General features: G+C 32.2%; 1 protein-coding gene across 2 annotated transcripts in view; it reads left to right on the plus strand.

Annotated features, from left to right (window-relative positions):
• The window catches only part of MS3_00004165 (uncharacterized protein), a 52476-nt gene that overhangs the window by 19117 nt on the left and 7099 nt on the right, over window positions 1-26260 (plus strand). The window contains exons 2-3 of one of the 2 annotated variants that reach the window (XM_051212058.1): window positions 9152-9390; window positions 21130-21313. In XM_051212058.1, coding sequence (XP_051073312.1) covers window positions 9152-9390; window positions 21130-21313 — 423 coding nt within the window. The remainder of the gene's footprint in view (window positions 1-9151; window positions 9391-21129; window positions 21314-26260) is intronic. The other variant, XM_051212057.1, reaches the window with a different exon arrangement.

Consider the following 26260-nt stretch of genomic DNA (forward strand, 5'->3'; position numbering starts at 1 on the left):
AAGATTCAGAGTTGACGCAAGGCTGCTAGTGCTGGTCATCGCATCATTAGTTTAGCACAAGAACAGGGTCTTATAAGTTGGTATTCTGATCATAACAAGACTAATAAATTAATGTGCACTCTCTACCTTTGTCATTGTAATACTTTATCAGTATAGTGGTGTCTTACTACTTACTTAGTGGTCACAAAATAATTATTATTCGTATATTTATTCACTTGATAATATCATTTAATTAGTAAATGAAACTGATTTGACACAAAAAGATATTACTTTATGTATGTAGGTTATTTTTACTCGATCAATCGTTTATTTTAGATGAACTGTTAACTTTTATATACACAATGATCAATTTTGTACATTTTTGTGCCTAAATCATTCTTAATTCCGATGATGAATGGTAAGATAGTAAGTAAAATTCTGATTGTGTAATAGTGAGGCGATTCAAATTGTAGTAATTTTATCAATTAATTTTTATCAGTAGAACATATAAAATTCAAGTGAATAGAAAAAATGTAAGAAATCATGTCTTGGAATTCTATTTAGAATTTTATTGGCCTTATCGTACACTTAAATTAGTTAAATAATTAACCAATTAATAGGTAAATCTTGTTTTTGCTTATTTTGTCACCAATCATCCTCATTTCATTGAGGTCTTTACGCTACATAATTCCTTTTCTCCAATATTTTATAGTAAAATAATCCTTTCAACTGAAGTTATGCTGAACTGTCATTCATTCTAACAACCCATCACAATTAAATGGGGTTAATCAATCATTTTTGCCTTCTATCCAAGTCATGATAGAATGTATGTTTCATTTTGTGACAATAAGGTACTGAAAAGACAGAAAATTGTCAAATTCAGGTTTTGTTCCTAAATATGGAAACCGGCCTACGGATGAGAACAGAACATCATTTCGAAATTGAACACCTCAGTCGTCTAGAGTACTTCAGAACACAACTAAAAAAATTATACAAAGTTTCATAGCCTCTTCAAATAACACAAAATCACTAGACGCTTACCCATAAACCACTACTACCATGATTATTCCCAAAATTTTAACCAAAGTCAATATCACTAAATTCTGCTATGGATATGTCTAGTTATAGCTCAACCGGAAACGTTAGACGAACAATAGAAACAGTAAATATTAAAGCCTCTAATTCATTCTTAAATTAAAATCTACTATATAATGAAAAGCAATTAAATGAATGGAAAAGTTGACCAAAATTCCTGGGTACGATACAATTAATTGACATGATACAGTTGAGAATAACTCTGGTATGTTTTTAACTTCACCATTCGAAAATAGTAAATTCCATATTGGATTGATTGAAGTTAAACACCAACACTTTTGGATGCCGGCTCAGTGATATAGAGGTTAAGAGTTCGCGCGCGAGACTGATGGGGCCTGAGCTCGAGTCCCGCGAGCGGGATCGTGGATGAACACTGATGATAAATCCCATACTGGGACGAAATGGCTGTCCAGTGCTTCCAGGTTTTCCCTGGTGGTCTAGCTTTAATTGACTCATGAATTCAACTTTTAAATTCCATATTGGTTGAAATGTTTTGTTTAATTTAATTAAACAGACGTTTATGTTGAAAGACAGTGGTTTCATTTGTACATGATAAGAATTGTTTTCTGTGGTTTCTGTTTAAATTATTTTCACCGTTTTCCTCCCGTGTTGAATGCTAAATTTTTTTCAAATTGTCTTGAAAGTCTCTAGCAAAGAACTAAATATTTCAGTAGTATGGAAAATGCGACGAACAGTTTATTTATTACAGATTTCAATGTTTTTCTGTTGAAGAAAAGTGAATTTATTTTTCAGTGGTTGAGAGAGATTGACACATCATCATCATTATCAAAACATCATATCGAATAATTATTTAAAACTTTTCAACAATTTACTAAATTCATCTGATATCGAACTAGCACCTTTACTCTTTCAACTTAATTGTTGGTCATTGTCAGAAAAAAAGTATTCACAGAAATTCCCTTTTTTGATTTGAGTCATTCATTGGTAATAGGTAATTAGTAAAATAGATCCCAAAGGTGATGAGCTAGCCATGTAACGTGACTATTTTAAAGAGATTTTGGCGAGATGATAATTCAATGGACAAACCGATCAGATTTAGGTTAACAGATTTTGAATTTTGATGTAAAATTCATTCATCTATTCGGATATATGGCGTTTTGGCATTTTAGGTTATGTCAATTCGTGATGAAAACCTTGAATCAAATTCCTACCCCTAACTGTCAAATGTAAATCATAATTCTTATTCTTTACATAGGTTTATAACTCTCATTTGGACTTAGTAAGTAAGTGGACATACTCAAGGCCACTTTAGCATCACTCAAACGTCGTCCATAAATTAAAGTCTGAATAAAATTTCTTCTCATTGTCGAATATGAACTTCAAAAAGGAAGCTCATAAAAATGTATCAAACAGCTGTGTTGTTTTAATTTTTAACTGTTTAGCAATATACATTATGAATATCACTTTTGAATATGTTACTCTGTATAATGTAGATCTTTATTTCGGCACCTCATAATCAAGTCAATCAGTAGCGTACGAATTTAAATACTTTGTTACATATTTATTTCATTATTAGGAATATCAAATAATTAGGTAACCCTTTTTTTTTCAAATTAACAACTAATGATTTTATGGTCAATTTAACAGTAACTAGGTGACTAAAAAAAATAACTGTCTAGTACTCTTTGTCTTTTAATCATTTACTCAATAAATGAGATTAATTAGTTTAATGAAGAAACTACCTGAAGAATCAATAGTGTCCATTTGAATTCTTTGCTCTAACTAGTTTTGAACGGAAATGGATGATTTCAGAATTTTCATAAACATTATTTTTTCAATTGAATTATTTTGATGATATTCGATGGTTCTTGTGTGTAGATTTTCAAATGAGAATAAATGTTTAATATCAGTTAATCTGATTATAATACATACACTAAGTTTATTTTAATAATAATCATACTAAAAAAAATAAACCAATGGATAAACCAAATTGAAAAAAAATTTTTTATATCTGTCGCCTTTCTAAAATATAATCACTAACTCATCCATTCATTACACGTATGTTCAGTTAAACAGGTCGATAAATAATACTCATATATATGCTTTGATTAAATACGTCATCCTGCCGTCATCACAACAACAACAACAACAACATCATCATGGGATTGCATATACTTATATATATGAATTAATTTATAAACATGCTACAATTGAATAAGTCTATTACGTAGTTATTCTTTCGTCAAAGATAACAACAGATCATGTGGTGAAAAGTTAAACAATAATGAAATCTTCATTTTGTTCTTCAAACAACAATTAAAATTGCGCTACCTGTATAATATAATCATGGTGGTCTATAACTAGTTCAAAATATATTTTTTTTAAATATGTATATAAAAAACTCACATGGTGAAATGATTATCTGTCTTATATAGTTACATATATTATGTGTATATATGTGTATGTGAATTTTTCGCATGTTTTCACTATGGTGGCAAAAATTCAAACAATAACAACAACAACAGAAATAAAAAAGGTAAACTAAGTAATATGACTTAGTAAAGTTTCCTTTATTTAGAAATATTTCAAGTTTTAATTTTGATTTAACTAACAAAAGCATTAATAATCGGTGTGATAATTCATTCCTACAACAACAGCAGCAGCAACAACAACAACAACAACGACAAACTATTAACTTCCATATTTCAGTAACAAAGCAAGGAGTATAGTATAGTAAAAATGTTTAGCTTATATTCTTTCCTCACAGTTATTTATTAGTTAGTAGTAAACTCGATTACATTTAGTTTTGTCATGATCATTATGACCTAAGAAGTAGTTATGTTTTGTTTCATATATATTGTTTGTAATTTTTTAAGCTAGTTTCATGAAAAAATAATGTATAATATCAGAGTATATCGAATAATACAAACTGTTTCACAATATTTATAATACAATAAATAAATGAAAAAAAACTGCAATTATTAGATACTTACATATCTATTAATAAACTTTGAAGAGAAGGTAAACTAAATAACTGGTTTTAGCTATCATCTGTTTCACTACTGGTTTGATTTGCTAGCATCTCTTCTTTTATATATATAACAGGATAATAAACACCTTTTTCACTTAAATCTTTTCTAATCATGTTGTTTTCTATCTTAGCCAGGAAGCAAACAAATATATAAATTCACTGATGGTATACACTTTTTTTTCAGCTAAGACAGTTCATTTATTGATTTTATAGATTATATACACGTATCAGTTTATTGATCAATAATTAACTCCTAGTTCAAATTTATTTATTGATTAAACATTCAAAGTTATAAATATATTTGTATATAAAAGTTATTGTTTTTGATATTAAACAGTGGTTCGTGAATAAATCAGTCTTCTTCTGAAATCTTGTTTTCATCTTCACATTATTAACATGCCAGTCGTGTTTTCCGTTACAGTGAGTATTATATTAATTATGACTCAACAATCATGATAAACACTGGCATAAATCAATATTTATTACAATTTCCAACATAATTTTGATTTCGCCTGACAGTATAGTTCGTTCTTTTTTTTCAAAACAATGAATCAGTTGGCATTAAAAGAGAAAGAACGTATTTGTAAAATCTCAGCGAAAAAATTTGAAGTAAATCCAACGTTTCGCCTGGTAATCTTGTCCAAGCTTTTCCAAATACATTCTTCCTCTTTAATGACTCACATCAACTCGGCGCCCAAATACTGTGAAACTATTCGGTCAAATTTAGACGAAATTTCTTATTTATTATAGTGAATCAGTTGTTTGTGAATGATCATAATTCCACTTTAACAAACCGACAATTCATAAAACATTTTTAAAAAGTTACTAGAAAATAGTTTGGGTTTATTATGTTAGTTAATTCTAACCGAAACACTCTCTGCATATCAATAAGAGTAAACCATTATCATTGATGTTCAGATTAGTTTGATACAGTCTAAATAATTATTGACTATTAAACAATACATCTAAAATTAGTAAATTTCATTTAAATAACAGGTTCCAAGAGTTTAATGATTAAAATTTTTCATAATCAGTATAAAGTTGTGGAGATTATTGCGTTTTATTGATATGATGAACCGATCAATGTTAAGTAATCATGGAAAACCTACTAAGGGACTCTTCAGTCGTCTATAACTACGACCTCACATGCAGGAATCGAACCTAAAACTTTCGGTCTCGTGCGTCAACGCTTAATCTCTAGATCACTAAACCCGGAATCCAACGGTGATTAGCATTAAAAGGTAATTTCCTGAGTTTTGATGGGAAGCCGTGACAAGTAAAGTTCATCTGCGTGAGGCAGTTACCCACTCAAGAAATGGAAAACAATTGCTCAATGTCGTGGATTGATTGAATTTAGACATTAACACTGTCGTGTGTCGGCTCAAATGGGTGAAGATCACGCGTTGGCACCGAAGACCTATGGTTCTATGTTCGATTACTTCATGTGGGATCGTGGATACTAACCACTGAAATGTCGCATCCCAGGATGAATCAGTCGTTCCGTGCTTCCAGGTTTTCCACCGTCATCTAACATTGATTAGTTCATGATTTCAATGGAACTTTTTAATATTTGCCGAAGTAGTATAATTAATCAAATATTCATCTGATTAATTTTGTTATTAAGAAACTATTCTTAACAAAATGTTGACCATTTAACCGAATACAGATGGACAGATAAAATTTTCGAAATTGGCCAACTAAAGTTTTTTAATGTGACTTCATTACATGTTTGATCTTTGTGACTGTCAATAACATTAAGTAGTTTTAAAACAGAATAATTTGGTGACACTGTGTTTTTATTAGAACACGGATATCATGAATAACAATAATTCTACAAAATACAATCATTATTACAGTATACTTATTCTATATTGTAAAAGAATCAAGTTGTTTTCTTCCTTTTTTCCTCACTCACATATACTATGGAAAACATTAACCGTTCATTTTCAAGATTTTCTTTTGTTTTTTCTCTTCTCTTTCATTATTTCTAAGATTATTTTCTTTCTGTTTTTTAGTTAAGTATAATCATTACATTTTTCTATTAACCTGATATTTAATTAAAATTGTATGTTTTAAACAACATTTGACTAAAATAAGAAAAACAAATACACTTTTTGGCGAGACTATAATTTATGGACTAGCCAATCAGGTTTAACATACCAGGTCTTGAATTTTGGCGCGAAATTCATTCACCCATTTGGCTAAATAGAGTCCTGGCATTATAGCTGTTGTCATTCCGTGATGAAAACCCTAAATCTGTTTCCTAACCCTAACCGTCAACTGTTAATCATCATTCTTATTCTTCAAACTGCTTTATAACCCTCATTTAGCTCTAGTAAGTAGGTAAACACTCTCAATGTCACTTAAGCGTCGCCCGAATGTCCATAAATTATAGTTTCACCCATTTTTTTGAGAAAAAAAATTAGATAGTAAATATAATTATTATTTTCTTAAGTATTTGATATATACTCAATCAATACTGCATTATTAAACAAAAAATCAACAAACTGAACTCTGATTTACAAACAGAGATGGATGGTGGCTAGTAGTAGAGTCCAGGACGCACATCTGATCCTATTTGGGACTCGTCAGCTGGATGTACTTGCATCCCAAAGTTGATGTTCACTCGAATCTAGTCTCATCTCCTCAAAAGCCATCACATTATCCCCTAAGCTACTGAGTCTAAATAGCCACTGGTTTGTGTAATGCTGAGGGATTTTAATTCATTTTGTATTGGTTGTTTGAATCTTTTGATTGATGTTTAGGACTGTAATTGATCAGTCTCTTATTGGCATATATACATTCTGTGAGGACTGCATCGATATAACCTTCATTCACAAGCATTATGAGCAAAGATGGATAGTGGCTAACAGTGGAATCTATGAGGCGCGTTTCGCCTTATTTGGGACTCGTCAGTTGGATATACCATCCATCTCTGCTTATGATACTTATTATGAAGTTATTTCGCCTGTGTGAAAGCACAGGATGCACATATGCCAATAAGAGACTGATCAATTGCAGTCCTAAACATCAATGAAAAGATTCAAACAAACAATAGAAAAATGAATTGAACTCTGATTTGTTGTTTTTTTTCATTTACACCTATGTTGGGATATTCAGGAAAATATCCCAAAAATTATCCTGTTAAGCCTAATGCTATCCTTGGACATGAAATGGTATCATCTTATTGGTCAATATTTGTTTAACGTGTCATTTTCCTACTGGCCATTATTGTACAATGTTATTTTCTATTTTATGGTACGTTGTGGTCTGCTTGACTGGTATATAAACAAAGTATGTTTGAAATATAATGATTCATAACTCAGAGGCTATGACTTGCGTTCTGGACTTAGCTGGCTGGGCTAGACAGGGAAGCGGGACCAATCAGAACCCTAGGTCGTTCCACGTGTTTGCGCGTCTTTGGTCCGATCAATAATTCGCTACCCTTAATCAGCAGCATTTTCACGGTTATAACAACCTACTTAGCAGTAAAGTAGATTAGATGGTGGTTGGAGATAGTCGACAGGAAACGCTGGACCCGGGTTTCGTGCTACTTGGCACTCGTCAGCAAGGTATACCTGTAATCTTGAGGGAACCGATGCTTAAACTTAATGAAAAAATAATCACTTTTATGAATGTTGTTTTTTATTGAAATTCTGTATAAACTGAAATGAATTCATGATAAAATAATTGACATTCTATCTCTTGATAGATTATTGTAAGATAAGACGAAAACAATACACAGATATTTTATCCCAATTGAATATGTCTTAGTAAACGGATTACAAAGTGTAATGATTTAAGTGTTCATACTATTTGGTGTACGATTTCTTTTTTCTTTAATCACCAAATTGTCATTTTTTCCACTGAAATCAAATTTTTGTATAGTTTATTAATGAAGACAGAAACAATATTGTTGAGTAATTTCGGTTGTAACTGACTCGACTATCTATAATCATCTATATTATGATGTGTCATTTTAAAAATGGATTTTTCTACAATTAACAAGTGAATTAAATTATATAATACTGATAAAGAGAATTGAATCAAGATGGTTGTACTGAATATAATTATTTGTACTTAAAGAGATATCACTTATCGTTTGATTATATTATTTAGTGGTCTACTAACTTATGTACTTACACCTGTTATCTTTCGTGGAGGAACATAAGCCGTCCACCAGGATTCTTCATCGAACTATGTTCTGGCTCTCCTTTCTAGTTGTTTCCAGTTGCTATTCGTCCTTTTGATGTCTGCTAATGATTCACGACGCAATGTGTCCCTTGGTCTCTCTCTTTTTTCTCTTTCAGGATTACAAGTTAGAGCTTACCTCGTAACGTAGTCTGATGATTTCCGCAAAACATGTCCTGTCCACCTTCAGCGTCTTCTAATTTCCTCTTCTTTTGGAAGTTGTTTTGTTCTGCCACACATTAGGTTGCTGCTGATGGTATCCGACCAACAAATATTGAATATTTTGCATAGAAAATTGTTTATAAATACTTGTACTTTCTTGATGATGGTTGTAGTATTTCTCCAAGTTTCAGCTCCATACAATAGAACTATCTTGACGTTCATATTGAAGATCTTGACTTTAATTTTTGCTGACAGTTGTTTTGAGTTCTATATCTTCTTCAGTTGTAGGAATTCTACTCTTGCTTTCTCAATTCTTACCTGTACATCTGCATCAGATCCTCCCTGTTTATCGATGATGCTCCCTAGATACGTGAAGGCTTCCAACTCTTCCAGATTTTCTCCATCAAGTATGAGGATCTTGCTTTTTCCATTGTGCATGTTGAGGCATACTGCTTCAGAGACTGCTGCTTTTTAATGGTTCACGTCAATCCAATACAACTTTATTAAAACAGTTTAATTCCAAAATGTACTTTTTAAAATGTTATTTTACTGTTTATTAAAGATATTGTCTCATCTGTAAAATATATTCTGACAAGTGTAATACCTAACTAGTGTAATATGATTTACGGTCGTTTTTTTAAAATAATTTCCAAATGATATTTCACTTGTTTTCTTCTTTCAGTAATATCGAACTATTATTATCGGTATTTTTTGTCTATTAATTGTACCTAGGTATGTTTTTCACGTCATGATTTATCTGCTCATAATGCCGCCACTCATAAACAAGATCCTCGACCGTATAGATGTGAACAATGTGGTAGACAATTTTCAACATGTGCCTACCTATCACAACATAGACGTATTCATACCGGTGTGAAACCGTACGCATGTCGTTATTGTGATCGTCGTTTCACTCAATTAAGTCATGTACAACAACATGAAAGAATACATACAGGTGAAAAACCATATCGGTAAGTAGTTATTGATGTTTTTCTCCTTTTTTATACTTTTTTTACTATCTTTAAAGTTTGCGAAATGTCTGCTGATTATAAAGATCTTGTAAATTATGTAAATTTTATGAATGAAAGACAATTGATTAATTTAAACAAATTCACGTGTTTTATTTATTAGTTTGGAACTAAAACACTAGTGTTAATATCGAAACACATCAATCTGATTTGACATTTGGTGCCAGATAAAAAATTTTGGTTTTTAATAATTGTTAAAATTGAATCTACATGTAGTATTTGAGTGATACTACTGTTGATTCATATCCATGGCATCTTAAGATTTCAAACTGAGAATATATAGTGAATTTATTTCATTTCTTATCTTCATCTTTCTATCTCCCTGTTTGTGTCTGTCTATGATCATACCACTGTCTTTTCAGATCCACTGAAATTTAGTGAAAACATTAACTAAATAATATCAAGTCATAGTTTACATGATCACTGAGTAGTAACTAAAATGTCATATTCTTCTGGTTGTTTATTGTTGATGGAATTTTATTTGTCTAGCTACCATTTTTTCACTAGTTCAAGTGATTCTCAAGATTGAACTGTGAAACTGGTCTTGAATCAGGATTTTAATCATAAAGTAAACATAATTTCCTTCGAGATTCTAGTCAAGGCATTTGTTCGGGTGGAAACTAGTGCAAAACCTGAGATGAGACTAAAATTTCTGATCAAGTTTTATTCATACTGTTTATTCAATCGATCTAATTATCTTTGAAAGATGATTTCAATGACGTGAATGCATAATGTGTAATTTCATTTCGGTTGGTTGAAAGTAAGAAGGTATAAAACTATGACAATCGTTTTATATCTCCATAAAATGAACGTGATATCAAGTATGTCAGACTGATGACGGCCATACTGCAAGTTGGTTGATTGAATTCAATCACTATTTAAAAGACTAGACAACTGGATTTAAACGCCAACTGTCTACTACTACCTGTCACCAGATAACATTTACGGAAAGTATGCTACCCAAAGAAAATGAACAGGTTTGTTCATGGAACAAGCTATCAATGTGTAGCTTCATTTAATCCATGTTGAAAAAGAATATTAGGCTCTGAGTGAATTGTGCACCATACTTGATTACTTTGAAAGTTAAATTTCCTATCGAAAACTATCTCATCATATATTTTTATTACTTAAAGCTGGGTTTTTTCTAACTAAATAGATTAAGTCAACTTCTTATTAGAACAACTTTTTATGAATAGTCAATAACTGTTAATCGAGACCATAAGTAATGTATTTTATTAATTAATTTCTTTAAGCGAACTCAATTGAAGTACATAAAGAGTACAATCAAACTGGTGATGGATATATTCCACCTTTCGTGTATGTTTGTGATATGAAGGCAAAATAGTGACACATTTCTTGCATTGTATCGAGGCTCAAATAGTTCGATTGTTGGATTGATCAAGTTTGAGTGGTGACTACTTCACTTAGATTGTATGTAGGACCAATGATTTTTACACTAATCAAGTGACACGATGCTGTTGAAATGACAACCAAGATGAACGCTTAACGATGACTAGTAATCCTGAATTCAGTTCACCTATGCTCATTCACTCGATAACCGAAATAGGATACAACACACAGTCGTTAAATAACTTCGATTTGTATAGGTCCAATTCCATGACCCAAATGACAACATTATAGAGTAAATTCTTGACGATACATCAACAGGAATACCTACACCATAAGTGGAAGACGACCAAGTGATAAGTTCGTAATTATCAAACAACGTTCAGAGAAAAGTAAAACACAACAATAGTTTAGGCGTCCAACGAAAACATGCAAACAGGGCAAATAAAATGATACAATAATCCAAGTAATTAGAATTATGTAATAAAAATAAACTGACAATTTGATAGAATAGTTCTAGAAGTTCATTTTTGCTCAACATTTACCCCGTTATAATAAATAGCTGTTTATCGTTTATTGTAATTAATCTAATGTTAAGTGGTTGATGGCATTTGACAGTAATCCCTAAATATTATATTTTCGAGCTATTTCTCTGTAGTAAGCACTAAATTTCTACGAATTTGGAGAATATAATGCTTTCTATGTGGCTCTGATCTGCGTAATAAGATGTTAAATTCAAAGGCGTTAGTATTAAGCTTACTTACTTACTTACTTACGCCTGTTACTCCTAATGGAGGATAGGCCGCAGACCAACATTCTCCAACCCACTCTGTCCTGGGCCTTCTTTTCTAGTTCCATCCAATTCTTGTTCATTTTTCTCATGTCTATCTCCATTTCTCGGCGTAATGTGTTCTTTGGTCTTCCTCTTTTCCTTTGGCCTTGAGGATTCCATGTGAGGGCTTGTCTTGTAACGCAGTTGGGTGCTTTCCTCAATGTGTGTCCTATCCACTTCCAGCGCTTCTTCTTGATTTCTTCCTCCGCTGGGATCTGGTTTGTTCTCTCCCACAGTACGTTGTTGCTAATACTGTCCGGCCAATGGATCTGAAGTATTTTGCGTAGACAATTGTTAATAAACACCTGTATTTTCTGGATGATGGCTTTCGTAGTTCTCCAGGTTTCTGCCCCATAGAGTAGAACTGTCTTGACATTTGTATTGAAAATCCTGACATTGGTGTTGGTTGACAGTTGCTTTGAGTTCCAGATGTTCCTCAGTTGTAAATATGCTGCTCTTGCTTTGCCGATCCGCGCCTTCACATCTGCATCAGATCCACCCTGTTCGTCAATGATGCTGCCCAAATACGTAAAGGTTTTTACATCTTCCAAATCTTCTCCGTCAATTGTGATTGGATAGGTGCATTCTGTGTTGTATCGGAGAATCCTGCTTTTCCCTTTGTGTATATTGAGACCTATTGCTGCTGAGGCTGCTGCCACACTGTTCGTCTTCTCCTGCATCTGTTGTTGCGTTTGGGATAGAAGGGCCAGATCATCTGCGAAGTCTAGATTATCCAACTGCATCTTAGATGTCCATTGTATCCCGCGCTTCCCTTCAGATGTTGACGTCTTCATGATCCAGTCGATCACCAGGAGAAAGAGAAAGGGTGAGAGTAGGCAACCTTGCCTAACACCGGTCTTCACTTTGAACGACTTTGTCAACTGTCCTCCATGCACAATTTTGCGGTGTAATCCATCATATGAGTTCTGTATGATATTGACTATCTTCTGAGGCACGCCGTAGTGTCGAAGAAGTTTCCATAGTGTTGTTCTGTCCACGCTATCAAATGCCTTTTCGTAGTCAATGAAGTTGATGTAGAGTGATGAATTCCATTCAATTGATTGTTCCACAATGATCCGTAGAGTTGCGATTTGGTCTGTACACGATCTATCCTTACGGAATCCTGCCTGTTGGTCACGAAGTTGGGCGTCTACGCAGTCTTTCATCCTGTTTAACGATACCCTGTTGAAGACTTTTCCCGGTATTGAGAGAAGAGTGATGCCCCTGTAGTTATCACACTTGCTGAGATCGCCTTTCTTCGGTATTTTGATCAGAAGTCCTTCTTTCCAGTCTGTTGGTACTTGTTCCTCATCCCAAATCTTATTGAAGAGAATGTGGAGTATCCTTGCAGTTGCCGCTACGTCTGCTTTTAGTGCCTCTGCTGGGATGTTGTCCGGTCCTGCTGCTTTGCCACTCTTGATTTGTTTGATGGCCATGCTGATTTCTTCAATTGTTGATGGGCTAACATTGATTGGGAGGTCCGTGGGTGCTGCTTCGATGTTGGGTGGGTTCAGTGGAGCTGGTCGATTCAACAGTTCTTTGAAGTGTTCTACCCACCTGTTTTGTTGCTCTCCAATGTTGGCGATTACCTTGCCTTCTTTGCTTTTCACTGGTCGTTCTGGTTTGCGGCGATTTCCAGAGAGTTTCTTTGTCGTGTCATACAATTGTCTCATGTTTCCTTCTCTTGCAGCCTTTTCCGCCGTCGTTACTAAATCTTCCACATATTTACGTTTGTCGGTTTTGATGCTCCTCTTCACCTGTTTGTTTACTTCTGTGTATTCAGCTTGTGCCTTGGCTTTCTCTGCTCTTGTTTGACTGGTATTGATTGCTGCCTTCTTGTTCCTCCTTTCTTGAATCTTATCCAGTGTATCAACAGTGATCCATTCCTTGTGATGGTGCTTCTTGTGACCTAGGACCTCATGACATGTTGAAGTGATTGCCTCTTTGATCCCCTTCCAGTTGCTCTCCACAGTTCCTTCTCCATTGAGTAGATCATGAAAGGCCTGGAACTTATTGCTGAGTACTATCTTGAATTTGTTGAGTTTGTTAGTATCCTGAAGAAAGGCCGTATTGAACTTTTGTGATATTGTTCGCCCCGTTGTCCAGTGTTTCTTGAGTTTCAATTTCACCTTGGCGACCAGCAAGTGATGATCTGATGCTATATCAGCTCCTCTCTTGGTTCTCACGTCCTCTATAGTCCTCCTGAACGTTTTGTTGATGCAAATATGGTCAATTTGGTTTTGTGTAGAGTGATCCGGTGAAGTCCATGTGGTTTTGTGTATGCGTTTATGTGGGAATATGGTGCCGCCTATGACCAGCTTATTGAAGGCACATAGATTTGCAAATCTCTCACCGTTTTCGTTTCTTTCTCCCAGTCTGTGTCGTCCCATGATGTCTTCATATCCAGTGTTGTCCGTTCCAACCTTGGCGTTGAAATCTCCCATCAGAATGGTCAGGTCCTTTGTTGGGCACTTCTCGGCGATTGACTGCAGCCTATTTTAGAATTGATCTTTAGCGTCTTCATTGTAGTCGTTGGTAGGCGCATAGCATTGGATGATGTTCATTGAAATGCTCTCTTTCTTTGTTTTGAACGAGGCTTTGATGATCCTTGGTCCATGAGATTCCCATCCTATAAGCGCATTTTGTGCTTGTTTGGACAGCATCAATGCAACTCCTTGTGTATGTGGTGCATTTTCTTCTTCATGGCCGGAGTATAACAGGAGCTCTCCTGTAGTTAGTCGTTGTTGTCCAACTTGTGTCCAATGTGTTTCACTGATCCCAAGTACCTCTAGGTTGTATCTTCTCATTTCTGTAGCAATTTGAAAGGCTCTTTCGGAGTCCCACATTGTACGAACATTCCATGTACCTAAATAAATGGTCGCTCTGGTTGTCAGAAGGGGCATCGGCCTCGTAACTTCCGAAGGAATTCGGCTTTCATCATGAGGCGTCATAATTCTTCTAAATGAAGACCTTCTGACTCCCAGGGCAGAGTTTAAAAGGTTTGAATAATTTTTTCTGGTTAGCGTTTTTTTAGCGAGTTAGTTTTCTACGGGATGCGGTCGCTAACCCCATGCCCAACCCTCCTCCTTTATCCGGGCTTGGGACCGGCAGTAGCCCCCAGAGGGACTCCAGGCGGAGTTAGTATTAAGCTACTGTTGCCGAAATTATCATCCCCTAAGACTGAGATTTTCATAGTGGTTGATCACTGAGTAAAAATAGTCAGAAAGAATATTCTAAGATTGACTGAAAGAAAACGCGTTAGCGTATACTGTTAAGCCATTAGTTATTTGAATGTTTTAAGGTAACTGTTTAATTTAATGTTTGCTTAAAATGTTGGTGAATAAACTATATGGAAAATGATATTGTTAAATAAACTAACATTGGTTGGTTCATGATCTCAATGAAATTAAACGATCTCCACAACCCGATACTGGTAATCATGTGCTCACTAGTGACCAGCTTCAGGAGGAAATTCCTAAGGTTATAGTGAGAAGACGTTACTAGAGGAGTTCAGCCGTATCTAGTATGAGACAGTTACCCACTGAAGACAAGAAAGATGGTTGTGCATTATCATGGATTGATTTAAGTTGGATACTAACACCGTTGGATGCCAGCTCAGTGAACTAGAGGTTAATCTTTGATATACGAGACCGAAAGTCCTGGGTTTAGTCCCCTCTTGTCAACGTATCTTCGATGCTGGTCACTGAGAAATCTAATACGAATCGGTTGTTCAGTGCTTTCAGGTTTTCTATGTTTATCTGAAATTGATTAGTTCATGATCTCAATTAAACTGTGGTGTATGGTGCTTATATCTGTCGACATAATTGACATGTAACACCATTCGGAAGAGGAAAACCTGGCAGCAGAAGGCTAGGAAGATCGAGTTGAATAGAAGAAAAAATAGAAAGAAATTATGAATTGGAATAGTCATACGGAATGTCAAGGACAAATGATAGAAATTTGCAAATGAAGTATGCAGTTTATGGTTGTCATATATTATCAAGATATATATACAGTGGCTGTCCCAACTTGTGTTTTCGCTCATTAGAAAACTACAATTTATCTGTCCAAAAAAAAGTTGTCAAACTTGACAAATCTCAGGAAATTCTAGGGAGCTGTTGTTTACTTACGTTGGTTAGATTTTCTTTATTACTATTTCTATAATATACATCGTTTCTATTCGTTAACTAACAACTAACTACAATCATTTACAATGATTAACAAATTGAACATGTTTACAAATCGTTTTGTTTACTTAAAACATTTAAGATATTTTAATTTTTGATGAAAATTTATGGCAAGGTCTTTCTTTCTAGCATTACAAATCATTATAATGGTAGATTGATCATTAACAATGATTAATCTTTTCGTTACAATAATATAACCATAGACAAAGTGGAGATTATTATTATTATTTTCATATTTAAATATTGAACACGACTATTATTCCATATGTATGTACACACATAATGTGAAAATCAATAAATTAGTTACTATGTACATGGATTCATGCTTACACTGAATATTTTTTCAATACAATTATTAATAGAATATTCATTGAATCTACAAATTTCACTAAGTTTCAATTAGTTCTTTTTTTCTTATTCCATAATCTGTTATTCATTGTCTATATTCAGTGATTGATAAGAATCCAATGCTGATCTTTTCACATCATTTATTTTATATTTTGTTTGATGTTTTTTTTTCAGTTTGGTAATTTGTGCATTTTTTTTATTCGTAGTATTTTTGTGAAGATTTTTTAAATTTTAATCGTCCTCCCCCCTCATCATCGGTCAAATGGTGTTTTACTCTCGTGTGTCAACCCATGGACTTACACCATATTTCAGTTTTATTAACAAATTCATCCGATAGTAAATGGCAGACCATGTTAGAGTATGTGTTTATGAGTAGATTTAGATATATAAATATTTGGATGATTTTCTAAGGTGAATGAATAAAGACAATTCTACTGAAGATACATATGTGAGAGTGAGACAGAAATAAGGATACTGAAGATGATATTGTTAAATTGGTCAGTATAAGTAGAGAAGCATGTTAGACAGTAGGCAACATGGCTAAAAGCAAAAGAGTTAAGGGGTGAGGCATATGTTCACATATCTATGATAAATACACGGGAGGGGGGTGAGAAATAATGTCTTAAAAATGTTATAGAAAAAAGATACAACATTACTACTTATATATATGACTAGACGGGGACAGTCTGCCGATTTCTATAATAATCGCTTATTTTCAAAGTACTTTAACGTTGGTCTTTGGTATTGTGTACTAGTTTGCATGATTACTGTATTTATCCATTAAACTGAAATGCGTGCGTACACATAAACACAAGTGCACAATCAAATGAATACAGACAGACTATAGATCAATATATACATATATATAGCCATGGCGAATAAAAATGGTCTAAATCTAGGTCAGTTCTGGTTTCCGGACATGTATGTTCAGCTATCTTACCCCATCTGAAACACTAACCCATGTATATGTTACAAAGATAGAAAAATATACAGAATCCGTCTATCATCCCTTCAGGTTTTATTGTATGATTATTTCTCCCTTTTTTTAATTCTTTACTAGCTGTAAAAAGGACTTCATAGGCCCAGGGAAGTATAAAAATTAAACATTTTCTTTAAATTTATAAAAATATAAATTACAAACGCTTCGTTTAATTTGACGTTTCTTTTGTGTTTAGTCAAATACTAGAGCAAAAAAATATAAGGGAGGAGACATAGAAGAATTCTGTTGTTTTAATACATTCCAGTCCCTGGGTTAATCAGAATCATTACTCTTCAAGATAGGCAAGAGTTTAATAGAATTCACAATTTATTTCGACTAAATAATTAATAGCTAAATGATTTCCTTGTATGTTGTTGTTACTCCATATCAGCCTAATTTTTTAAAATATCCTTTGTTGACCGATAACAGTTATGTTAAATCATTTCAATGTATATGACTAGTTGAAATATATAATAACTAAATAAATAGAGAATTACACAAGAAAGCAATCAAGTTGACAGAATTAAGATATCAGTATAGGATTGTGAAGATTTTTGAGCTTTATTTGAGATTATGGACTGACCAATGTTAGACCACAATTGAAAAACTTGGCACTGGATGTTCGTCTCATTCTAATATCGAATTCATCAGTTGGGCTCGCCCACGATCCAGGTTTTCAATCGTGATCTGACATTGATCAGTTAATGGTCTCAACTTGAATTCAGATAATTCAACATGTACATGTTGAAAATTTAAATAGTTTAGTCATTCGACTGTTCAGTAATTAGATTGATACAGGTTCAAACTTCAAAATTACTTATCCTCATTTTAAAAATTGGAGTAGTAGTAGTAGTAGTAGTAGTATTATATTAACATTTAGTTAAATAAGATTAGTTGAAAACTGGCTAAACGAATTCCCGGTTGGTTGGTAAGTTGTGTTAGTTAATTAAATTATTTAGATAGGTGTATTAAAAAAAAAGAACTAGAATAAACTTTTCTCTTAGAAAAATATATATAATATCTACCATTGTTGAATAGTCTTTATTGATTTTACAAATCAGGCAATGAATAAATTCAATTTGACAAATTAACTGAATGAAAGTAGTATATTTTATGAACATCAGACGATCATCATTGAGTTAAAAGAATTGGAATGTGAACAAATAACAGGTATCATTACCAAGGTTTGATTTGATGATTTCGAATAAATTGAGCATTGGGTAGATTGTTGTAGGTAAATAATATATTTGTAATATCCCAAATTTGGATTAATTTTAATTTGGTTATTTATTCTCTGAAGAAGTGACTTACACTAAGTCACGAAACGTCAGAAAATCTAATTTTCTACTCATTGGGATATTACAAACATATTATTTATTTATAAACAAATAACAGTTAAAATTCAGTTTAACCTAAGTGTTTCCACTTTTTTATGATAAAATGAATTTGATAAAAAATATGATGAATATAGTTAGTTTACTACTACTAATAATAATAATAATAAGCTGGCCATCGTAATGAATCGAATATAGGATAATAATTCAGGTAATTTAAAATAAATGTAGCTAGTGCTACTAGATAATTGCCAATTACATTTATTTTTAATCTTAAACCTAAGAGAGTGATACTCACGGTTATGACTCAGTGATACTTTTACAGATATGAACATTTAAACATAAGAAAGATGGTTATCTCTTTACAAAAAATCAATATAAATATAATTTTCATTATATGCTGATATTTGGGAAATAGGTAGGATTTCGGTTTTAAATTGTAGAGTCACACTAGGTCGTTTTTTATCATGGATTATAGCATAATTAACTTGTGTTTTATAAGTTGAAGTCAATATTTAGATCTGTGATCACTTGGTGCCAAACATCTTGTCATTTGTGATTCAGTAGTAGGTTAATCAAATCCATTTTTGTACAGAAGTGAAGTAGTTAAGTTTAGATCATTTAGGCATCTTATGTATCACGTTTAGTATTCAAATTATTATTAAATATATTTTTGTTGTTTCTCTATAGTTCAAGATTACTTTAACAGTGATCATGTTCACCAATTCATTATGATTTAAAGCTTGAACCATAAACATGACTCTTTAAATGATCTTTACCAATTCAACCAATGAGAATACAGAAAATAAGATGTTGAATAGTTCACGATGATGACAATGATCATAAGATTTGGGATTTAGGGTTAGAGTTAGGATTTAATTTACATACAGACTAATTATGAAAGCATAATCTTCATAATAAATAATAATGGTGAATGGTAAACGTTATTTGAAGGTAATCGTGTTTCCTAAGCTCTACATTCCTTATATACTTTAGTTTTACTCATAATATTTTTAAAACATTGTCAATTTTCATAAATCTTTAAGAGTATAGAACCAAACAAATATTTGAAATTGAATAAATAGGATATATAACGATCTTTCTTGTTCGTTTTTTTTTTACTAAAAGTTAAAGTGAAACCCACTAATCAGTGCTACCTAATATTTTCCTTAACTGAATTTTTCAATTAATAACATTCTTCTATCTCAATGATCATCAAATATAACTTGATAATTTGTCAACATTAAAACAGGATATTCCTAGAGAGAAATTTGAAGGATAGTTCACATCCATAGGTTTGGTTTAGTTAGACAACTGAACAGACAGTTTGAAGTAATGTGAACTATTTTCAAATTGAACAGTTTCTACAAATCTTTCTATCGTAATTATGATCGTGTGAAAAATTGGAAGAGATGAACTGAGTAGAGTTAGTTCAACCATGTCCAAAGAATGAAATAGATATTATCCATATCATTAGTCACATAGTATCTCACAAATTAATCAATATCAGAAATGTTGTAGACTATTTGAATGTCAACTGTGGTGTGTTCTACTAATGTCGACAGATATATATAGTGTGTGTCACCAAATAAAAGTGGAATGCCTAGCATCAGAAGGTTGTGAAGATCGAAGAGAAGAAAATGAGAACAGATAGTGATTTTTATGGAAATGAAGGAACAAAAACGTCTGAGACATTTGATGGATATTTTGCAAATTAAGTATTTACTGTATTGTTCTCAGATTTTAATAAGAAATTCTGTAATTTTGTATTCCGATACATTTGGTTATCTCCGCCTATGATCTCGTTCGCTACAGTAATAGTCTGAAAATAATCCCCTCTTACAAAAATAGTTAAACCTGGAAGTCCCAAGTTTCAATAGTTGATGGATAGTTTTACAGTTCAGTCTGTTGAATGCTAATTGTTCATGAACTCGTAGAACAAAAATAGATTTTCAGGATTCAATAAGTGAAATGAGTCAATATGATAAAGTACACGTTTATGTTTTATTTTTTACACATCCCAACAAGTACATTTATTACATTTGTCATTATATACTATTACACTATTGTTAAATAATTTCAATGTGAGAGAAAGAAATACGAAGAATATCATCCGAGAATTTCATCAAAAAAAACTTGAATTTGCTACTACAGGGAATCATGATAAGCACAATTCAAAGAAGACATATTAGGACGGTAGGTGAAGATTCATTTAACACAGCAAATTCATGGAAATGATATTTTAGATACACTTATTTTCAATACAATTGTATTTACAGTCAGACTATCAGTCAGATTTGTCTGAATTGAATCTCATAGTACTTGATATGAAATGAATTAATAACTTAGTTTACTTCATCCTATCATTAAACAAGGTATAATCAACAGATATAACTAATTTACTTCGATTTATAATTACACCTTCTTAAAATGTGATCACATGTCAAGGTCGACTGAGGAAAAGAAGAAGTATTCCTTAAATGATTTACACCAATAACGTCCTTATGATCAAGTTTGTCACATTGTTATACACAGTCAAAATGTAATGGTTTACTTTCATGTGTTTTATATTTTACTTTTATGATTTACGTGATTACATCATTCTTCTCTATATATTTATGTATATCTTTTCTTCTTTTCAATGTATATGTATAGTTGTACAACATGTATGAAAAGTTTTACACAAATGTCTAATTTACAATCACATCAACGTCAACATATGAAAGGTAAACCATATCGATGCGAACAGTGTTTCATGTCATTCGATACAAAAGAAGAATTAGATGTACACGTTCAAGCAAAGCATTCGGGTAACCGATATGCGAAGGTGAGTAAAAAAGTGCGTAAAAAAACAAACACTTAAAATTTATTAACACAAAATAGTCAAACAATTATTGTCACATTTTTATCTGAATATTAATATTGTTTCCTTGTTTCGTTGTAATTTGTCTCTCGGTTCAATTTTGTTGGTTTGATTGTTCATCGTTTTTGTTTTGTTTTTTGAAAAAAAGGAGAATAAATCAAGATGTCAGGTAACAATCATTGAAAACCCATAAGTGATGATTCAAATCACATGAAGAAAAACTCCATACTAGAAACGAATTATCGCGCAAATAATAATCATGTTCTTTGACTAGCATCTTAGTTGAACAATTAGCGAAGACTAGGAAACAGTGAACAATTGCTTAGCTGTTTCATCCTAGTGTTGAAATCACAAGCGGTATACGTTCACGATTCCACTGGGACTCGAACCCAGGGCTTTCAAGTCTCATAATCGGCATCCAGTAGTTTACATGGTCAGTCCCTATTGGTTTTTGGATAGATATTGCAATGTCAGTGTTATCTGATTTTCAGTGATTACTTAACCAAGAAGGTCACTTTATGGTTCATATAATGAAATCCGAAAATCTTCATGAACTCCCTATATCGTAGTGAATATCATATTTTTGTTAAACTAACGAATTTTTTGTACTGATAGAAAGTACTTAAATATTCTTGTCCTGGTTTACACTTATTATATATATATATATATATATATATATATATATATATATATATATATATATATGAGTCAAATCCTCCATTCAAGGATGCTGAAATCAAAGTGAGTGACGCTAGATTCGAATCTGCTACCTACTGATTGAATATCGAGTGTTACTATGTCATGTTTTATCACACAGAGAGATCAGGAGTAAGTTGAGTGCAAAGTGTATGACTTATGTTTCACAAGAATAATAATACTTGTCAATTGTTTGAAAGATATCACAACCATATTCTCAATACAACCAAAAGATTCCTCACTAATCGGACTTGTTACTTCCGATGATCAGCGTTCAAAGTAGAGTTATCTTTTCCTAAATGTTCGATAAAAAGGAATTAGTGGGTAGTGATTTAGCAAGTAGAAAATGTACAGAACATATATGAAGATACGCAATAAGTTGCAAAAATTAGTTCAAGGTTGTTTTAAAAGGCATGTAACTTTGTGAAGACGAAAAGGAAAATATAAATCCCGTATTGACACAATACACTAGAAACTGAAACAAGAAATCTTTACAAATATTCGCATCATTGTAGATAACATCTAACATTGTTTTAAAAACAGAATCATCAGAAGAAAATATATTTCACGCGATTACGTCAAAATATATTAGTGGTGATGGTGGGATTATTAAGTGATTGGGGATTTGTGAGTGAGTGGTCAGTAAAAAACATAAATCAAATGTATTAATTGGTTTTCTATGGATATTAAGACTTCCTTCCTTTATCCTACTCTTGTTTTAATTCTCCTTTATTTCTTTTTATCATGTTTGAACAACTGCAAGTCTTTAGGATAAAATACCTAGTCTAGGGACATAGGTAAGTCATTTACAATCTAGGAAAACAAATATTTAGTCTTTTGCATAAAATTTGAAAATTCAAATGATTTTTTTTGTTTAGATCATGCAAAATAAACAACCGGAATATCTATGTTCATAACATTTAGACTGACAAATAGAAATTATTTTATGCTACCATGGAGATAAACGATGATGTTAAGCGTGTTAAACAATCAGCTGTTTTATTCAAATTGTGCATAACAGGCTGATGTGTTGGTGAGAATAAACATATTTTCTTGTTTGGTTATATGAGGCCTATGAGACAGGACCGTAGGACAGGAAAGCAGTTGTATTAATCAAGTCCAAGTATTGATTAGCTAGCTTAGATTACTTATATACTTTTAGTGACCTTCAACTAACCAATGACATTTTAAACGTGGGATATCTGAGAGCAACACCAAGTTGACTATTGGTCCGGAATGTAGTTTTCTACGCTTGCTTGCCCGATATCCAGAGTGGAGAACAACTTAGCAACCAAACAACTTCTAATTATACAATTAGAATTTCTGAATCATTCATACAGTAGTATGGAGCAAAATCCTGATCACATATCAACAGAATTAAGAAATTATAATATTGGCATAAATACACCATAAGTGAAAGAGTATTAAGTGGTAGGTCCGTAATAGATTAACAATAATTTGGGAAGGGTAAAACACACAACAATAATTTATGCGTCAAACAAAAGCTTACATGTAGAGAAATACATGAGCACAATAGTTTAAGTATTTAATAGTTATTCAAAAAAATGTGAACAATAACTTCAAATAAGGACCGTTAAGAAAGTTTACCTTTGCTTAATATCTCTCTCGACGTAATACGGACGAGTCAGCTCTATCCCTTAATCTTTATTTTGAACTCTTAGTCCTAAACTAAACTAATTTGGTAGCACTAGAATTCATGAACAAACTAATTAGGTTAATAATAGGATTAAATGGATTTTTTATATGAAATTCATGCATCTATAAAGCTGCAAACGATTTTTGTGTTAGCAGATGATGTCGGTTTGTGATGAAAATGTTAACTTTGAACTTTTTTATCCCTAACCCTAAATACCTAATTCTAACCAAAGAAGTTAGAGACTTAAAAATCAATTTGCATTCTGTTAAGGTTTCAAGATAACGGATAATCTGTGTTCTGTTACATGAGTTTATATTCTATAGTTTTTTCACTCAAGAACAAAGTGACCTGTTGAGAACTTTAGTCGATGAGAATTCTTCATATTTACTTTAAGATCGTCTATATACTATACTTTTGACGTCTTGAGTGTTGTAGCGCAGTAGTGATTGAAAAGTTCGGTTTTTATGCACCAAGAGAGCTGGTTTGAATTTGATTTTGTTACTTACTGTGAGATCTATAAAAAACGAGTTGCAATATATTAGTCTCTAAGATTAGTAAACAAATACAAATTACTATTTGTACATTCATGCTTCAGTTGATAATTTGATCGCCAATTTATGCATAAATCTTATCTAAAATTACGTTGTAATTATAGAAAACAAATTAAATACTCACAGTTTATGAACATGAAATTGCCGTGTTTCTGTGTTTCATTCAGACCGAAATGAAAAATAAATTCTTTAATTATATGAATGTAAAAAAGATACAAGACTGTTATATTTGTAGATTATAATGTTCGACGAGAGTAAACTTTTTTAATTTTAACTGAGTTTTAAATATACACACCAGAAAGCAAAAGAAAAAAAGAGAGATAAGAGCTAACCGGAACTAACGGTACATGGAATAGCACTCCCTAAACGAAATGAAGTCACAAAAATAATAAGATGAAACTTAAGTTACTTAATTATAGAAAAGTAGTTTGTAATGTAACACTAAACAAATGACGACTATTCGTCAAGATTAGAACGAATAGTTTGACAGAAATCGGGTGTCGAGTAAAGAGAAGTCATTATATGTGAAAAATATATTTGAAATAATCTCAGCGTTTGAAATTTAAGTAATTCCAACGTTTTGTCTGGTTAACCCTGAAGAAGTCCGGACAAGTTAGCTGGGCGAAACGTTGGAGTTATTTAAATCTCAATCTCTGAGATTATTTCAAATATAATTTTAACATATACTGAAAACGATAAGTAGATTGTGTTTAATTTTTTTAGACTTATTTAACACATGGTAACACTTTAAATCAATTTTTTTAAGTAGAGCAGCTATGGAATTCTAAACTCAGATTTGAATGAATGACATGTGATGTATGGTTGTAGATAACCTTAAACAAGAAGTAGGCCATAATTGTAGTTTTATCACTCATTAACAAGGGACATAGCTGGAATCTAAGTAGAACAAAGGTTTTGCCACAGATTTAAATTCATTGTGTAACGTCACTTTGTTTCGTATTTCATCACAGATAGAATTTGATCAATACTAACAGTTAGGAATTATGATACAGGTAATCAATTAATTACAACGGACAAGTCTTGAAAATACCACTAAATTTGATGTCTGGTATTTCTCTTAATGTAATCACTAATTATTAAGATATTATGTTCACTCAATAATGTGATATTGTAGTCAAAATAATAAGGTTAAATTTATAATGCTGAAATATGTGGAAGATACAACTCATAGTATGAATAATAAGGGAATAAATCACACCTTGTGATAAACAAAGGTAATTTTAATAAATATTGTGATTTTTTGACACTAAGTCGAAATTTTTGTGCGATTTTTGTGTTAGCGTTTCTAGTATACTTTTAAATAGCTTATTAAGTAATAGTAATTATAACCATCCTGTGAAGATCCTAGACTCAGGTTCGAGCCTCATAAGGAATATCAGTTCTTTTATGAATACAAGCTTGCTACGCTGATTGAAGAGTTCTAACTAGCATAAAACCTAGTCTAGGGTGTCTGACTGGCTATCTTCAATTATCGAACTCATTGATAGACATTTTATTTGCTCTCCTGCTTAAGGTCTTTCAAGTACTTTAAATCAATGTTTGGAGACGTTGGGTTAGATTGGTCAAACTATGTCATAGTCATTGTTAATCGTTCACTATCATTTTCGTACAAATCTTAAATGTGTGGTTTCATTCTGAATTTCGCATTTTTTAAATTTTGTGTACCATTTAAAATTGTATTCATGTTTAAATTTCCATTTAATTACAAAGTAAAATTCTGTCTTAATTTATATCTTGGTTAACACCACATTTTTGTTTTACTGATAAGAATTATAACAAATCCATGGTCCTTCTACGCATTGTTGATAATTGATTAAGTAGTAAATGAAATTGAGACATTATATCACTCAAAATAATAATTGACATAATACAACTAATGATAATATGAGAAAGATAAAATTATAATTTTTTAAACAAAGATCAATAGACACCATATACTACTTACTTGTCAATAATTCAGTTGTTGAAATCTAAAATACGTGTCTTTTAGCATGTATA

Source organism: Schistosoma haematobium, chromosome 1, assembly GCF_000699445.3.
Source record: "Schistosoma haematobium chromosome 1, whole genome shotgun sequence".
In the NCBI taxonomy this organism is placed as follows: Eukaryota; Metazoa; Platyhelminthes; class Trematoda; order Strigeidida; family Schistosomatidae; genus Schistosoma; species Schistosoma haematobium.